The sequence below is a fragment of the Eleutherodactylus coqui genome, chromosome 13 (assembly GCF_035609145.1).
Source record: "Eleutherodactylus coqui strain aEleCoq1 chromosome 13, aEleCoq1.hap1, whole genome shotgun sequence".
Lineage (NCBI taxonomy): Eukaryota > Metazoa > Chordata > Amphibia > Anura > Eleutherodactylidae > Eleutherodactylus > Eleutherodactylus coqui.
The window spans coordinates 109,888,865-109,905,508 of record NC_089849.1 but is presented as its reverse complement, the minus strand read 5'-3'; the positions used below and the strand labels follow the sequence as shown (position 1 = coordinate 109,905,508).

Genomic DNA, 16,644 nt, shown 5'->3' with positions numbered 1-16,644 from the left:
AGCCGCTACCTCCCTCCATACACGTCCTGCAACAGCAGGACGTAGTTTTACGATAGGGCTGTCACTAAGGGGTTAAGGATACACTCTGACCTCTAGACCACCAAGATATCACAGCTTTTGCAAGACTTTTCAGCTTTTATATTTCATGCAGTTTACATTGGTTCCGCCTTCTGCTCGGGCTGCGGGACCCTCTTTGCTGAGCAGTATATAGTAAATCTTGTTATTTGTATAGCGCCAACTTATTCCGCAGCGCTTTCAGCTGGGTACTTATTTTACCGACCTCGAAAGGATGGAAGGCTGAGTTGACCTTGAGCCAGCTACCTGAACCATTCGGGGTTTGAACTTGCAACCTTCAGGTCGTGAGCGAGAGCTTACACCTTGTGCCATTATTTATTTCATCTGGCACCTTTCTTTCAGAGTACATGTCTATAGTTTATATATCATTTTCTTATCTGACTCTGATCTGTTATTGCAGATGTATCATCTGTCCAGGAATTCAGGGGAGAGAAAACCTAAACACAATGGGGCAGATTTACCACTGCAAGTGTGCCAGTTTTCTGCTACAAATTTTATCAAAAAACTGCCTTATATGCTTTGCACCACATTAAGGGCTAATGCCCACAGCCAGATTTCCGCCACATGAAACGCAGCGGAAATCCGCGACGTTTCACCGCAGCTATTAGGTTGTATTGAACCTAATAGTGCAATTTTCACGCTGCAGAATTCTATCACGGAATTCGGCAGTGTGAAATAACTCATGGCATGTTCTATTTGCTGCGGAAAAATGCGCTGCCGGCTTCCATTGTAGTCAATGGAAGCCGTCCGTCACGCTATACTTCCACTGTAGCACAGCGGAAGTATAGCGTAAATACGCACCCTGCCGGCCGCGTCCTGCAGGAGCTGCACAGCAGATCCAGAGGTGAGTATTGGGTCTTTGGGGGGGGGGGGGGTTGCTATGGCAGATTCTGCTTGCGAAGCCCGTCACGGCCGTTGGCATGAGCCCTTATTATGTGTTTCAGACACTTTTTCGGATTGTCCAAAAAGATAAACAGTTTGGCATTGCAGGTACTGTTCCTATTGAATTCAGTGCTGCATGATTATACGCCTGGTTATTGTGTCTACAGGATGTCTATAATGAAGGTAATTGACTGTTCACAGTTGCATTATTTACTGCTAATTAAAGGCCCTTTTAGGCTGGGTTCACACAGGGCGGATTTGCCGCGGATTGCCGTTGCATATCCGCACGGTGGCAAAACCGCTGCGTTTGCAGTGCAATGCAGCACAAATGAGATTTGCCAAAAAGCTGTTCTCACAGTGCGGATTTTTTCCACACAGCCGCAGTGCGGCAATGCAACTGTGGCGCGGTTTTCAAAGATGCAGCATGTTCATTCTTCGGTCTTTTCCGCAGCCCTTTTTTGTCCATAGACCTCTATGGACGCAGCCAAATAAGCGGCAAAAAGCAAAAAAGCGCTGCAGAAAAAACTGCTTGCGGATTTTTCCGCATGAAAATCCGCAGAAAGATCTGCAAGCCCAAATTAACCTTTGGAGCGGTTTTGCCGCAGAAGCGGTTCTTCTGCGGAAAAACCGCAACAGAAAGACCGCGGCAAATCCGCCCTGTGTGAACCTAGCCTTACACTGGACAGTTGTTTTTGCAAGCTGTTCAAAGCTCCCACAGGGTCTGGACTGGTAGTCATTCCGTGTAAATGCATGCAGAGACTGAATGACTGAATGAGCGGCCGCTGCTTACAGTGCATGTAGAGGGGCGGGGGGAGAGCAAAGAAAACCCTCCTTCAGCCGTCCCGCCTCCCTGCTGGTTGCGCTGTCAGCAATGCCAGCGATACTTGTTCTTATGTAACAGCACAGGAGCGAGTATACACAGGGACGCGCTATCGGGCATTGTTTGGCCCACAGCTCGTCCCGTGTAAATGAGCCTTAACTTGTCTCTTCTGGCCATCAGATCAGGGTCTAATTAACTCAATATGTGTTGCTTTGGACTCCAAGAAATGAAATTTTAAAGTTAAGTAAATTCTCCACTTCTGGTTTCTTCGAGTTATTTAGCATTAATTGCCAGGCGGCACTTGATAGCTCAGCCCGGAAAGGCTGGAAAAACATGAGAGGTTCATGTATTAGCGCCCTTAAGAATGTTCTTGTACACATAACTTGCTCATTATTTCATCTACATGTGTAAACAGGATGAAAACCTGATTGATATTAAACCTGAGGCTAATGCAGATAATGATGAGATGAATGTGAGTGGTGATCATCTGTGTAAGGAGGAGGAAATCCCTGTCAACATTGGCCCCAGTGAGTGATAATCTCTAAATACAGAATATTTTCTCATCAATACATATATACAAATGTATTAAGTAACTTTAACGTCTCATTCAGACGAGCGTGGTTTTACACGCTGCTACAGCAGCGTGTAAATCACGCTTCTATAGCAGCCTGTAAACCATGCTTCTGTACCAACCAATAGGTTGTTATGGAAGCGCTCACACGGACCCTTTTAAGTAATGCAGAATCTGCACTTCTAAAAAAGAACGGAGAGCGAGTACCGACTCACATGTCAGCTCTGTGGTGCGCTCTATCCAGGCTGCTTACCATAGACTCCTATTGGAGCCGTGGAAGCAGGCTGCTCGCACCACGGATGTGTAACTGGGCTGCTCCATGGAGCTAGAGACAGCCCGTTAACATGCAGAATTCCCTGCATGTCAGCAGCTTGTAAACCACTCTCGTCTGAACGAGCCCTAAGTGTGTTTTCTACAGATGCCCTTCACAGTATAGACGCGGCTAAAATGTTTAAACTTTAGTAATAGTAGATTGAAACAAGTGGCCGAAGCACAAACATATAAAGACAGACAATGTGCAGGGGGCCTGAACTAGTCACTACTGAGATGTGCGGATGTGGGTTCCCCAGACAAACACACACTACACCTAGCCCAACAGGTGTCAAGAGGAGCTTAAAGGGGTTGTCTCGCGAAAGCAAGTGGGGTTCAGCACTTCTGTATGGCCATATTAATGCACTTTGTAATATACATCGTGCATTAAATATGAGCCATACAGAAGTTATTCACTTACCTTCCCTGCGCTGGCGTCCCCGTCTCCATGGCTCCGTCTAACTTCAGCGTCTAATCGCCTGATTAGACGCGCTTGCGCAGAAGGGTCTTCTGCCTTCGGCTCGGTCCGGCAACAGCGGCGTTCTGGCTCTGCCCCCTTCTACGCGTCATCACGTAGCTCCGCCCAGTCACGTGTGCAGATTCCAGCCAATCAGGAGGCTGGAATCGGCACACGTGACGGGGCGGAGCTACGCGATGATGCGTAGAAGGGGGCGGAGCCAGAACGCCGCTGTTGCCGGACCGAGCCGAAGGCAGAAGACCCTTCTGCGCAAGCGCGTCTAATCAGGCGATTAGACGCTGAAGTTAGACGGAGCCATGGAGACGGGGACGCCAGCGCAGGGAAGGTAAGTGAATAACTTTTGTATGGCTCATATTTAATGCATGATGTATATTACAAAGTGCATTAATATGGCCATACAGAAGTGCTGAACCCCACTTGCTTTCGCGAGACAACCCCTTTAACCACTCCGATAGAAAGTACCAAAAATATCATATATCAAATAAATGCACTCAGATGATAAAAGCGGTTCACCGAGTGCTTAAAAAAATGCACTCAGTGAGCTAACAGGGTTCTATCTGAGTGCAAGCAAATAGCTGTGTCTCCTATGAGCCTAGAAGGCACAGAGAACCATGTGTATAAAAGCTAGTAGACCCATCGAGGGATCAACTATTATAAAGTATCTGGTTCTGTATTCCAAACGTATACCTCAAACCATAATTGAGGTAGTACAAAAATCTGGTGTTGAGTATACCAAAAATATAGATACTCAGTTTAACGGATATAGTGTACTCCTAAATAGTGAGTTCTAATGGATTCTCCTGAATAATAGATTAGAATGGGTTCAATGCGTTTCCCTGTCTAACTTGGACAGTTCATCAGGAACCACTTAGATATTACTCTAAATAGAGAAAGAAGGGAGATACAGAGAACTTGGAGTATAGTAACTGGTAATGATAAAGCAAATCTGTGTAGTACACCAGATCACTTGAGGGATGAGCTAAACCATGAGTCCAAAGGACAAGGCTCAAATGGTCTAGACAGTTAAAAAAGTAGCGCTAGGTTGTTAGTATTGTATAATGGCCTTCTAATTCTTCAAAGATGGACCGAGAGAGACCGTTTCACTTGAACTCCTATAGCATAGATTTCAGTAGCCAAGGCTGTTCAAATCGCTGGCTAACTGTTCCTAGCCTCTTCACTTCTACACTCAATATTCCATAGTTTCTTGCAGTTAGACAGCCTATCAGCCCTTCCTAAAGTCTGTTTAGGACTCAAAGAGAATATAGTAACAGAGATGACCTGCCTCAGAGATCTCGATTCAAAAATCACAAAATTCTGTGATGGAGCCTGTGACCCTGATGGTAGCCTTATATCCCTGTGGTCCACCATCAGGGACACAGGCTCTATCACAGCATTTTGTTATATTTGCTTGCACTCGGTAGAACCGCTTTAATGATCTCAGTGCATTTATCTCATGCACTTATTGATATTTTTTGTACTTCCTCTTGACACCTGTTCACCTACCCAGCAGCGGAGCTACATCAACTTAGTTGTAGTTTGTCTGGGGAACCAACATCCACACTGTTTTCTACCTCCCAGTAGTGGCTAGTTCAGGCCCCCTGTACGTTGTCTGACTTCATATGTTTGTGCTTCAGCCCCTTGTTTTTATCTACTATTAATAAAGTTTAAACATTTTAGCCGCGTCTACACTGTGAAGGGCATAACATTTCTGAAAATAGACTTTGTCTCTGCATCTGTGAAAAATGTTTTCTACAGATAGATCCAGTGAGAGAAATCCCCCAGAGAGATGTCCCAGCCGCCTGTATTCCCAGGACTGCCCAGAGGAAGGGCTGAATGTGCCACAAGATCATCAGGTAGATAAAGCTGACCTACTACCACCAAAATGTAGGTTCTGTTTCTCTAAAATTATCCACATGACATTCAGCAGCAGACTACAACAATTAACTACAACATACTACAAACTACAACAATTAAAAAAAAATTGTTTCGATTATTTTTTTTTTTTTTAGTTTAACATGGATACATTTCAATTCATACTTATACCCAAGGCTGTGACTGTAACAAAGGGGCGCCGACTACATCTAGAGGCAAAAAAGTTCTTACACGAACATAGAAAGGGTTTCTTTACTGTAAGAGCAGTGAGAGGGGCCTGGATGCCTTTCATGGGTGTAACAATATTATACGTTATATCACTAATTACTTCAGGAGGGTCGGTGACCCGGGGATTATTGTGATTGCCAGATTGGAGTTGTGAATTTTTTTTCCCCTTAAATAAGGAAAATTGGCTTCTACATGATTGTTTTTGTTTGTTTGTTTTTGCCGGGGGTGTGGGGTAATAGACTGAAATAGATGGCCATCTGTCTGTTTTCAGCCTAACATACTATGATGTTATAAAATGAATGACACTTTTCAGGTTTGCATCAAAGTGGAGATAGAGGAGGAGGAGGAGCTACCTCTTACTACTGACGAGATAGAAACTGCACGTGATATCACTACAAGTGAGTACTGACCCCTGAATGAAGGGAGTATATTACACATTCTGCATTCAGTCCAATGTATGTGACATGTAACCTTTAGGCCGCTCTCACACAAACTGATTTGAATTGCGGAAACTGTGTGGCCGATACTCGGTAATCTATAATTGGAAGGCATGAACGTCCGCAGCTTCGCTCAGATGTACAAATGTGAATTGCGATTTCTGCGATTTCCCCCCAAAAAAACGCAGCATGTACTATTTTAGTGCGGATTCTGCGCGGACGGGCTCCATTTATCTCGACTGAAGCGTTCAAATCGCAGTACATTCGCAATTACAATTGCGGATGGGTGCGGATTTGTAGGCTGATAGTTCGCAGGTTGCTAGGAGACCATATAACAAAATAAATAAAAAGAAAGCGGGAAGGAAGGGAAAGACAGCGCAGGACAGAGTTTTCAGAGCTAGCACACATTTTATACATTGCAGTATCCCTGGTGTTCGACATGGGCCGGCTCATTACCCTCATGCAGAACTTTCCAGCAATCTGGGACGTCAATTGCAGCGACTACCTAAAAAGAAGCATGAGGGACAAGGCCTGGGAAGGGCTGGCATCCCAGATCTATGGAAAGCAGTGGAGCTCTGTCTCCATCGACATGAAAAAGTATCTCTGTAAGTATTGTCTGCCGGTATTTTTTGCGAGTGCTTTGTGTGATATTGGTGTATAGTAAGTTTAATGCCAGGCGTGTTTGCAGTACCGTTAGTGTGTTGTGTGGTCTTGGAGCATTGAAATACTCATATCTCTTTTTTTTTTTTCTTTGTTTGTTTGCTTCTTCGCTCTGCTGCAGTGGATGAAATCAAGCGGAAATGGCGAAGCGCGAGGGACCAGTTCCGTAAAGAATACACAGCTACGCCCAAAAGTGGAGCTAGAGGTAAACGGAAGAGGCCGTATATGTACCTCCAGCAGCTGATGTACCTGGCAACAACTATGGAACCGCGTTCGTAAGTACAATGTAATATAATAAATGTACTATAAATAGTGCCAACCTGCAGATGCACAAAGCTTGCACAAAGACCCACCGGCTAGGTTAACGAAATATGTGGTCAGTGAAGGTGTAAATGGATTTGCCTTTGACATTTTTCGATTTATAATTGTAAGGACATTTGTGCAAATGTAGTGTTCCATGAAAGATATGTCTATCGCACTGCCTTTCACGACACTGTTCCGCCATAAGTAGTATTTGTTTTATCTTGCCATATTGCTGTTGAGCTCTTTGAGATGCATCGACGTACACTACACATGATGTGATTGCATGCTGGGATCCAGAGCTACACTACTTTCTAGATGTGCAGAACAGTGAATTTAGTAGCTGCAGTTGACGACTTTTAGTGCTACACCGCAAGACGTCCTACCGAGGTCTTGCTACTATACAGCAAGCTGCTTCCTGTCATGTGGCGTCATGCGTGCAGTATGAAACGTATTACGATTACCGAAATGTCCAGTAGTGGAACTGTTCCTATTGTCGGCTGTGAGGACCGCATGTCCAGACTCGCCTCGTCTCTCATTACCACCTCCACCCCACATGACTCTATCTGGTATGTCTGTCCTGTCTCTGTGCTGATTGTGATGTTGTACTTGACTGAGTGAGCTAAACTAACCAAGACTATCTCTTTGTCCACAGCTCAGCTGATCATTTGGAGAATGTCGAGGAGGAGGGAGAAGACTCTGTACTGGCCAGTTCACCAACAGAAGAGTTGCAGTCAGAGACGGGGGGAAATTGTGAAGTTATCAGCCAGGGGCCTGCTTCGCAGACCGTCCCAGCAGTTCCCCGACCCCGGAAACTGGGCAGGCCAACAGCTTCAGCCAGACGGCAAACGGAAATACAGCAGCAGGTTCTGGCGCTTCTACAGCAGCAGACTTTGCCACGGGACTCGGCTGAAAGCTTTGGACAGCATGTAGCAATGCTTCTCCGTACGGTCCCGGAGAATCTGCAACTTGCAACGCAGAACTACATGCTGTATCTACTGGAGTTGTCATTACCACCAAATTCCCCCTACGAACTGCACTATACCATTGACCAGTACAGATGTCGGCAGTCTCGCCAGCAGCTCGCCACTGTTCCGCCACCCCAACCACCACCAACCCCACCACGGTAGTCATGGCTATTTGCCTATAGGCCATGGCTACCTGGGAAACTCAACTGCTGGCTCCTTTTAACAGCCCCTCAGTTCCCCCGACCCATAACTCTGATTCCAGGGCTTAGGAAGCGCAGCACTGATATGCCAGCGAGTGCACCAGCATAAACTGGCGTGCCTTTCCCCTCACCCAGCTGTGATCCTTGGCCCCGGTATCGGGATTTTTAGTTTGTTGAAATGTTTTATTAAAGTTCTACTTTTGTTGTTGCTAATAAATAATTTTTTATGTTCACGTACCGTGTGTCTTGGTGTAATTTTTAAGTTTTTTTCTTTTCGCAACACTTCCCTTATGTTTAAAGTAGTGCTTAGATAAGGCATTGTATTCCAAGCACAACAGCTACATTAGCATTCTGGTGCTCAGTACACTAATTCCCCACCACCACTATAAAAAAAAGACAATGCACATGGTGTTTTCTTGCAAAACATTTAATATATAGAAATTTTAATAGTAACCAAGTAAAGGGGGAAATGGGGTATTAGTTTATAATACAGCCAAATTATGCAAATACACAACATGAAATGCCTTTTTAAGGAATTCTTCTGCAAATTGGACCTTATTATATAAGCTCACAACATACATAAGGGGTCCTCATTGTCTTGCGAGTCCCTAACTAAAAAAAAAAAACTACCTAAAAAAATAATAATTTGGGAGTCGGTAAAAATAAACAATAACACTGCTTAGAGAGTCCTGATCCTCAGGCTTCGTGGATAGAGGCCAGCTGCCGCGGAACTTCTCCATGAGGAGTCAGGAAAAAGTCTGCAAAGAGGCAGGCCTATGCGATTTGGTTCAGATCCACGCTTGCAACTATTGCGGTTGTTGGAAGTGGATCATCCGCAACCATCCAATCCGCATCATTGATCCAGCAAAAAGTATGCAGAACCATGGCGGTTTTAATTACCAAGCACACGTTTTGGGGATCCATCTGAATGGTGGCCAAGAAAACTCGCCACTTGCTGGTAAAAATTCTGAAGGCACATTTGACGAAATGCCTAGCCCGTGTGAGACGGTGGTGAAAGATTTGTCTTCTAGTGTCCAACTCTCTGTGTGGAAATGGTCTCAGAACATAGGTTGACAGGCCAAGGCCCTCATCTATGACAATTACGAATGCAGTGGTTGTACCTGAAGAACCAGGAAGCAGCCGTCACTCTGGAAGGGCCAACTGGTTGGAGTAAAGCCGCCCCATTCTGGATGCCCTGAAAAGCGAGCATCCGCAGTGCTTGCAAAGGTTCCGATTATCCACCAGAACAAACTGGTAGTTACTGTGGGCTACCGCCAACAGAACTACGGAACAGTACTGCTTATAGCTGAATTATCGGGACCTTGAGTCTATCAGCTTTTTCACACGGCTGTGCTTACCATCCAGGGTCCTGATGCAGTTGGGCCGTCTTGCAGAGAGGGTGCCGACATCACCAATGCAGCTACTCCCAAATAACATTGCAGGTCCTCCTGACGATCCCACAGATGGTGGGGTGGCCCAATAGGAACTTGAAAACAATCTGTAACAACAAGTCAGATTCAAATGTTTAAGATATTACAAAAGAACAAAAGGGAAACCCATTCTAGGGAAAAAGGATCTCTATACCTCAGGACGCTCCTCAGGGGAGGTGTACCAGCACATGTTTGTGTCAGTGTAGCTCAATCCGGACCACACCACCCCCAGCAGCTGGTCGAATAATGACACGGACATGTGGCAGAAGGATGAGAACTTTTCCGGATGTGTGCGCAAGTCGTAGTAAAGGCTGATGAAGTCGCTCTTACTGGGTCGCTATGACACAAGGTGGGTGAACCCAGGACGTCCACTTTTTTCTTCTGGGCTTTTCCTCCAGCATCGAACGAGATGCTTAAAAAAAAAAAAAAAAAGTTGTATAATCCAGCCAAGCCAAGAGAGCAGTATCCCGACCTGAAGGCATGATGACTCTCACAGCAAAGCTTATATCTCTCACCAAAGACAAAAGCACAAGAGAATGTTGTCTGGGCGTTTCGTCTTTTGATAGAAGGTTGGGGTTCTTCCAGGGGGTTGGGCAATTTACGGATGTGATTGCGATCTTTTTTGTGAGCAGACAATCTGCTGTTCATACACGTACATCTGCGCAGTAAAACGTTCGTGTCCGCAAGCATTCACAATTCGTTTCCATGATAAATCCCAGGCCTTTCACTGCGGAAATCTGACCCGTTCGTGTGAGATCGGCCTTAATCCCTAATGTTACTCGAGTTAAACTAGAGTCTTTAGGGGCTGCGCAATAAGCCTGGCCGGTGACCCTGAATACCTCCTATAACTGTACTCCAGATGCTCGCAGGCGGTCATGCTAAGTACCTTTTTTGTTTATTTGTATTTCCCCCGCCATCACTGAGCGATGATGCGGGTATCTGCAGCCCATATGGAATGTTAATCATGTTGCATATGGGCTGCGGGTCGGACATCAATGGAGGCCGTTCATGCAGATTTCGCGGAAAAATAGAGCATGCTGTGATTTTTCTCCGCTGACGAAATACACAATTCATATCCGCGAGTGTAAATGAAAAAGTGAAAACGCATCCTTCTCAGTGCCCGTGTTTTACCGTGGATTGTCCACGCGGATGACAATCGGGAAATCCGCCCAAGTTAGCCCGGCTTAACACTGCAGGCCATCTGAATTTAATACTGCATGAGGTCAGACCCCTCTGTAAACAACTTTTTTTAACTTGCAAGGTCTCCATTTTCTTGCTGATTCATGGGCAGATTGTGATAACCCCTTGAGAATGCGCCCATTTTTCATTATTTAATTTTTGTTTACTCCTCCCCACTTTCAAAAAAAACATAACATTCGTATTTTTCTGTTGAAATAACTTCTTGAGGAGTTTATTTTTGCAGGATGAGTTGTATTTTTCAATTCTATCATATAGTGTAATGAAAAATCTTTTAAACATTTCTAAGTAAGGTTAAAATGGGGAAAAAACACAGTTGTGCCATTTTTGTGTGGGGGGGCTGTTTGATTATGTGGCTTAGACAGTACAACAAAAATTATATGTTAACTTGATTTTATAGGTCAGTACGGTTACAATTAAAATTTTTTTTACTTTATCACCATTTTCTGACCACCACAACTTTATTTTTCCCTCAGTTGTGTTATGTGAAGGCTTACTTTTTGAAGGATGACCTGCTATTTCTATTGCTACCATTTTGGGGTGCATATGACTTTTTGATAGCTTTTTATAAACCAACTTTTCTTGGGGATGGGGTGACCAAAAAAAGCACAATTCTGGCATCTGGTATTATTCTTCCCTGCAGCGTTCACCATGCAGTTAATTATAACAGCTCATACTTTTATGGTTGCAGAAATACCAAGTATTTCTTTTCTGTATTTTTATTTTTTTTAGGCTAAAAATGAGAAAAAAAGGTTTTTAAGCTTTTAATATTTTGAGCTTTAATATTTTTTATTTTTGTAATCAAAATACCTTCTTCATTTAACTTTACTTTTACTTACTTTCTTGTCCCCCATCGGGGATTTGAACTAGTGATCATTTTCTCACTTACAGTATACTACAATGCTTCAGTATTGTATATTTTCACAAGAGACACAGTCACAGGCAGAGTTTAATAGGGAAACATCCACGAAGGCTTTAGGCTACTATGACATAAGGCCCGTTTAGACACAACGATTATCGCTCAAGATTCGCTCCAATGCCATCTTTTGAGCGATCATTGTTGCGTCTAAATCTGCCCCTCTTTCACTTTTCTGCTGAACAATCGATTTCAGTTCGGCATGAGATCCGTTCTTCAGCAGAAGAGCTGATAAGCAGGACTGCATGCTGTGCATTGCTGGGAGGGGGGCGGGGAGCGCTGATAACAGCTGATTACATTGTCTCAGCTGTAATAAGTGCAGCATAACAAAGGGGATGTATTCAGCGAACAGCAGGTGGTGTGTTCCCTGATTACAGCTCCCAATGGCTCACATGCTACTAATTGGTACTAATAGGCATTAGTACCAAGTAGTAGTTTTGTGCAAAATGATCGCTCAAAAGCCATTTTTTAAGCGCTCCTCTTTATGTCTAAATGGGCATATGGGAACGTCTGTCTGCGATCTCATCGCTGTTAAGATATTCGAGTGACCGAGGGTGCCCCCTCCCTCAGTTAGGCCTCAGTTAAAAACCAATATCCTTTTTTTTTTCCAGCACTTGCCCACAGCAAGAATCCAAAGACAAATATTTTATATCCAGACTGCAAATTAGAAGAAAATAATGTCCCACCCGACTCTATGGGAGAAAACCCCATTGCTGAAACTATACATTGTGGATATGAAACTAGCAATCTATTGCTGGATCTCTGTAATTACAAAGGACTGTTTTATCAGACATCACCATGTTATGGGAGCGGAGTTCCTACTGAAGAAAAATCATTCACAAGGTCAAGATTTGGGAAAGATCATAAAAGGCAATTTATGTGTTCCAGATGTGGAAAGTGTTTTAAGCACAGGGTGTTTCTCTTAACACATCAGAAAATCCATAGAAGAGAGAAGCAAGATGGCTCAGAACATGGTAGAAGGTTTAAATCGTATGTTCTTCAACAGAGTCACACCGCAGAGAAACAGTTTTCTTGTTCAGAGTGTGGAAAAACTTTTGTCAAGAAGTCAAGTCTTGATGAACATTGGAAAATTCACACCGGTCAGAGACCGCTTTCGTGTTTAGAATGTGGAAATTGTTTTGCCTACAAATCATGTCTTATTGAACATCATAAAATTCACACAGGGAAGAAGCCTTTTTTATGTTTAGAATGTGGAAAGTGTTTTGCAAAGAACTCAAATCTTGTCAGACATCTTAAAATCCACACGGGAGAGAAACAATTTCCATGTTCGGAATGTGGGAAACCTTTTATGGAAAGATCCGGTCTTCTGAAACACCAGAAAATTCACACAGGAGAAAGGCCATTTTCTTGTTCAGAATGTAAGAAATGTTTTATCACAAAATCCACTCTTGGTCAGCATGAGAGGATTCACAGAGAGAAACCATTTTCCTGTTCAGAATGTGGGAAATGTTTTCACAACAAATCCAATCTTGATGACCATCTGAGAATTCACACTGGTGAGAGGCCGTTTTCATGTTCTGAATGTGGAAAATGCTTTGCTCACAAATCCTATCTCGCTGACCATCGGAGAATTCACACAGGGGATAAGCCGTATTCATGTTTGGAATGTGGGAAACGTTTTATCTACAAGTCGAGACTTGTCCAGCATCAGAGAATTCATACAGGGGAGAAGCCGTTTTCATGCACAGAATGTGAAAAAAGTTTTACCAGCAAGTTAAGTCTTGTTATACATCAGAGAAATCATACGGGAGAGAGGCCGTACTCCTGTTCGGTATGCGGGAAAAGTTTTACTAAGAAATCAAATCTTAGTAAACATCAGATATTACATACAGAAGAAAGACAATTTTCTTGTTTGGATTGCGCGATTAGTTTTACAAGGAAAGCTGATTTTGTGAAACATTACAGACTCCACAGAGAGAAAAGGTCGTTTTCATGTTCAGAATGTGGAAAAAGCTATACCCGTAAATCTGTTCTTGTCGAACATCAGAAAGTTCACACGGGAGAGAGGCCATTTTCGTGTTTAGAATGTGGGAAAAGTTTTGCCCACAAATCTGTACTACTTCAACATCAGCGAATTCACACAGGGGAAAGGCCATATTCATGTTTGGAATGTGGCAAATGTTTTGTCAAGAAATCCGGCCTTGTGAGACATCAAAGAAGTCACACAGGGGAGAAGTTGTTTCAGTGCTCTGAATGTGGGAAAAGTTTTGCTCAGAGATCTGGTCTTGTAAGACATCAGAAAATTCACACAGGGGAGAAGCCATTCTTATGTTCAGAATGTGGGAAATGTTTTGCTGTGAAGTCAAAACTTGTTAGGCATTTGAGGACTCATAGAAAGTTAGAAGCTGTTTAAAGCTACTCACCGGTCCCGGGACAATATTTTGTCCTGGGATTGGAGAGGGTGTTCTGTATTGTTCCTCTAAACAGTCAGTTCTAGGCCTGTTTTAAGTCATCAAAGATGGCCTGTGCAATTTTCAGATGACCTATTAAACCCCAGTGCATTGGTAGTGTTAGATTACTAAAGCACTATACCTGCTCTCTGATTGACAGGCGCTGCTGACATAATCAGTGCCAGTCACGCAGAGAGCAGTTAATTGGGAAGTAAGAAAATTGTGACGGCCATCTTGGAAAATGGAGTCTGCAGGTGGCGGATTGGAAGGTCAACAGCAGAGAAGAGCAATGGCAGATAATATAGTAAAGTCAGTCACATTCATCTGAATGGGGTTGTTTTTTTAGCAAGTATATGAATTTCTGTAAATGACATTTAAATGAGTCGGACAGACACAGAAATGTTTGCAACAAATCTGCCATGTGAATATACACTCATTGTCAAAAAAAAATTACCTAGAAGAAGTTGTCACACTAGAATGAAACTTTCTCTGTGTGATTGTAACGTTGAAATAAGTGAGTGATTACAATATCAGAGCAAAAGGATTATTTATTAAGGAAAACAGAACACTTAAGGAAGGCTCTAATAACCTGTTGTACCGCCTTTAGCATAGAGGCAAGATGTGATACCGGTGGGCAAGGAGGCTCTAGTCCCTGTTGGGTCACCTCTAGCTTAGATGCAAGATGTGATACAGGCAGGCATAGAGGCATACAGGTTCTGTATGGTATCCTGCGGCATATCACTCCACATTTGCTGTAACTGAGCCTCTAGACTTTGCAAACTCATAAGCTGCCGAAGTTGGCGTCCCAGATGATCCCATACATGTTCTATTGGTGATAAATCTTGCAACCAGGCAGGCCACAGAAGTGTGGCAATGTTGTGGGGGCTCCTGTGACCCCCTTGTGTGTGTGTGGCTGAGCATTATCCTGTTGGAAGCTGCCATTAGACACAACATATGTGGCTGCAGGATGTCCTGAACATATCGCTGAGCTGTCATTGTCCATCGTGCCACTACTAGGGGTGACTGACTGTTGTATGCAATGGCCCTCCATACCAACACACCATCAGGGGGCAGGATTGAGGCGCTCACCCCAACGTCTCCAGACAAGAACATGGCCATCGTCAGTGCCCAAACCTGGATTTGTTGCTGAAGGCAAACTGGGTTCACTCTGTAGCGTCCAGTTTAGTTGTTCATGACACCGCTGTAAACGGGCAACGGAGGGTATCAGAGGCTGTACATATAATTGGTGCCGTGAGACCAAGTGTCCTTCAGTCAAGTGCCTGGAAATGGTTATGACAGATATAGGAGTCTGTAGCAATTATGCAACCTGTCTCTGAACAGTGGACAATGAAATAGTTGGAGCTGCTGGTGCTTGTCGGACGATCAGACGCTCCTCTCTACTGGTAGTCAGTAGGGGGCGTCCTGAGCTCGGTCGCCTTGTGTGCTCTCACACATCCACTGGTTCCAACACCTCCTAACAGTCTGGTCAGACGCTCCTCTCTACTGGTGGTCTGTGGGGGATCCTGAGCCTGGTTGCCTTGTGTGCCCTCACACATCCGCTGGTCCAAACACCCTCCAACAATCTGGTCAGATGCTCCTCTCTACTGGTGGTCTGTCAGGGGGTCCTGAGCCCTGTCACTTTGTGTGCCCTCACACATCCACTGGTCTCAACACCCCCTAACAGTCTGGTCAGACGCTCCTCTCTACTGGTGGTCTGTAGGGGGCGTCCTGAGCCCGGTCACCTTGTGTGCTCTCACACATCCACTGGCCCCAACACTTCCTAACAGTCTGGTCAGACGCTCCTCTCTACTGGTGGTCTGTAGGGGGCATCCTGAGTCCCGGCACCTTGTGTGCCATCACACATCCACTGGTCCCAACACCTCCCAACAGTCTGCTCAGAACGGCCGGTGGGGGACAATCATCGATACGACCATCCAGCTTCTCACATCCCAATAATGCGCCCCTCTCAGACTCCGGTAACGGAGTGACATCTCTTCTCTGAATTGTAGAGGCATCTAGTGGCCAACAAGCTCTACACAAGAGGAAGAAGAGGCCACTACACACAAGGAGCCTCCGAGAGCCTTTTATAGGCCAAGGGGGAAACCAAACTAGGGTCTCTGGTGACAAGACCGTCCATCTAATCACCACAACTCCCATCATTTACATATCTGCCTGAGGTGGAGCTGCAGAACGAGTTTTGAAGCAAAATGACAACTTCTTCTGGGGGCACAATATTTTTGGGCAAAGAGTGTATCTTTAATAATGTCTGGAGTGTGGCCAAACTGCACCAACTATTACATTTTCTCTCTCAGGCATGTTTAGTTTATTTAGCTTCCTGTTAATTTGGTTCCAGTGCATATGTGTTTAAGGGTACAGGGTGAGACACTCGTGGCATATTCTATTCACAGACCTGTGGAATATTTTGATGTTTTAAAATATTGGATAATAAGACTAGGGCTACACAAGAACTGCCGGCCACAAGCTTGTATGCAGCTGAATGTATTCTTTTAGGCCGCCTGCAGACGGCCGGGTTGGATTCGGCTGCGAGAACAGCGTGACACTAGCCTGCTCCCGCGGCCTCGGCTCTTTTATGTGCCGGCTGCTGGGCAATTGGTGCATGCGCAGAGCGGAGCCGGCGGCCGGTGAGTGATGTTTCTGTACGGGGCTCTGCGAGCCCCGCACAGAAATAGAGCATGCCGCGATTTGTTTGCCAAATCGCGGCCGTCTGCATAGGATTACGTTTGTTAACGCAATCCTATGGCAGCTTCCAGGGGCGGAAATTCCGTGGGGAAATCCTGCCGCGGAATTTCCGCCCGTCTGCAGGCGGCCTTAGACTGGAACCGTTGCAGCTGCATTAAGTTCCATGCAATCTTGTGGACTGCAGCTATCA

General features: G+C 44.7%; 1 protein-coding gene across 1 annotated transcript in view; it reads left to right on the top strand.

Annotated features, from left to right (window-relative positions):
- Positions 1 to 15,482, top strand: part of LOC136588216 (zinc finger protein 271-like) — a 39,595-nt gene extending 24,113 nt beyond the window's left edge. The window contains exons 7-11 of the mRNA XM_066587277.1: positions 2,193 to 2,304; positions 4,891 to 4,988; positions 5,549 to 5,633; positions 9,028 to 9,036; positions 11,958 to 15,482. Coding sequence (XP_066443374.1) covers positions 2,193 to 2,304; positions 4,891 to 4,988; positions 5,549 to 5,633; positions 9,028 to 9,036; positions 11,958 to 13,717 — 2,064 coding nt within the window. The 3' untranslated portion in view covers positions 13,718 to 15,482. The remainder of the gene's footprint in view (positions 1 to 2,192; positions 2,305 to 4,890; positions 4,989 to 5,548; positions 5,634 to 9,027; positions 9,037 to 11,957) is intronic.
- The last annotated feature ends 1,162 nt before the right edge of the window (positions 15,483 to 16,644 follow it).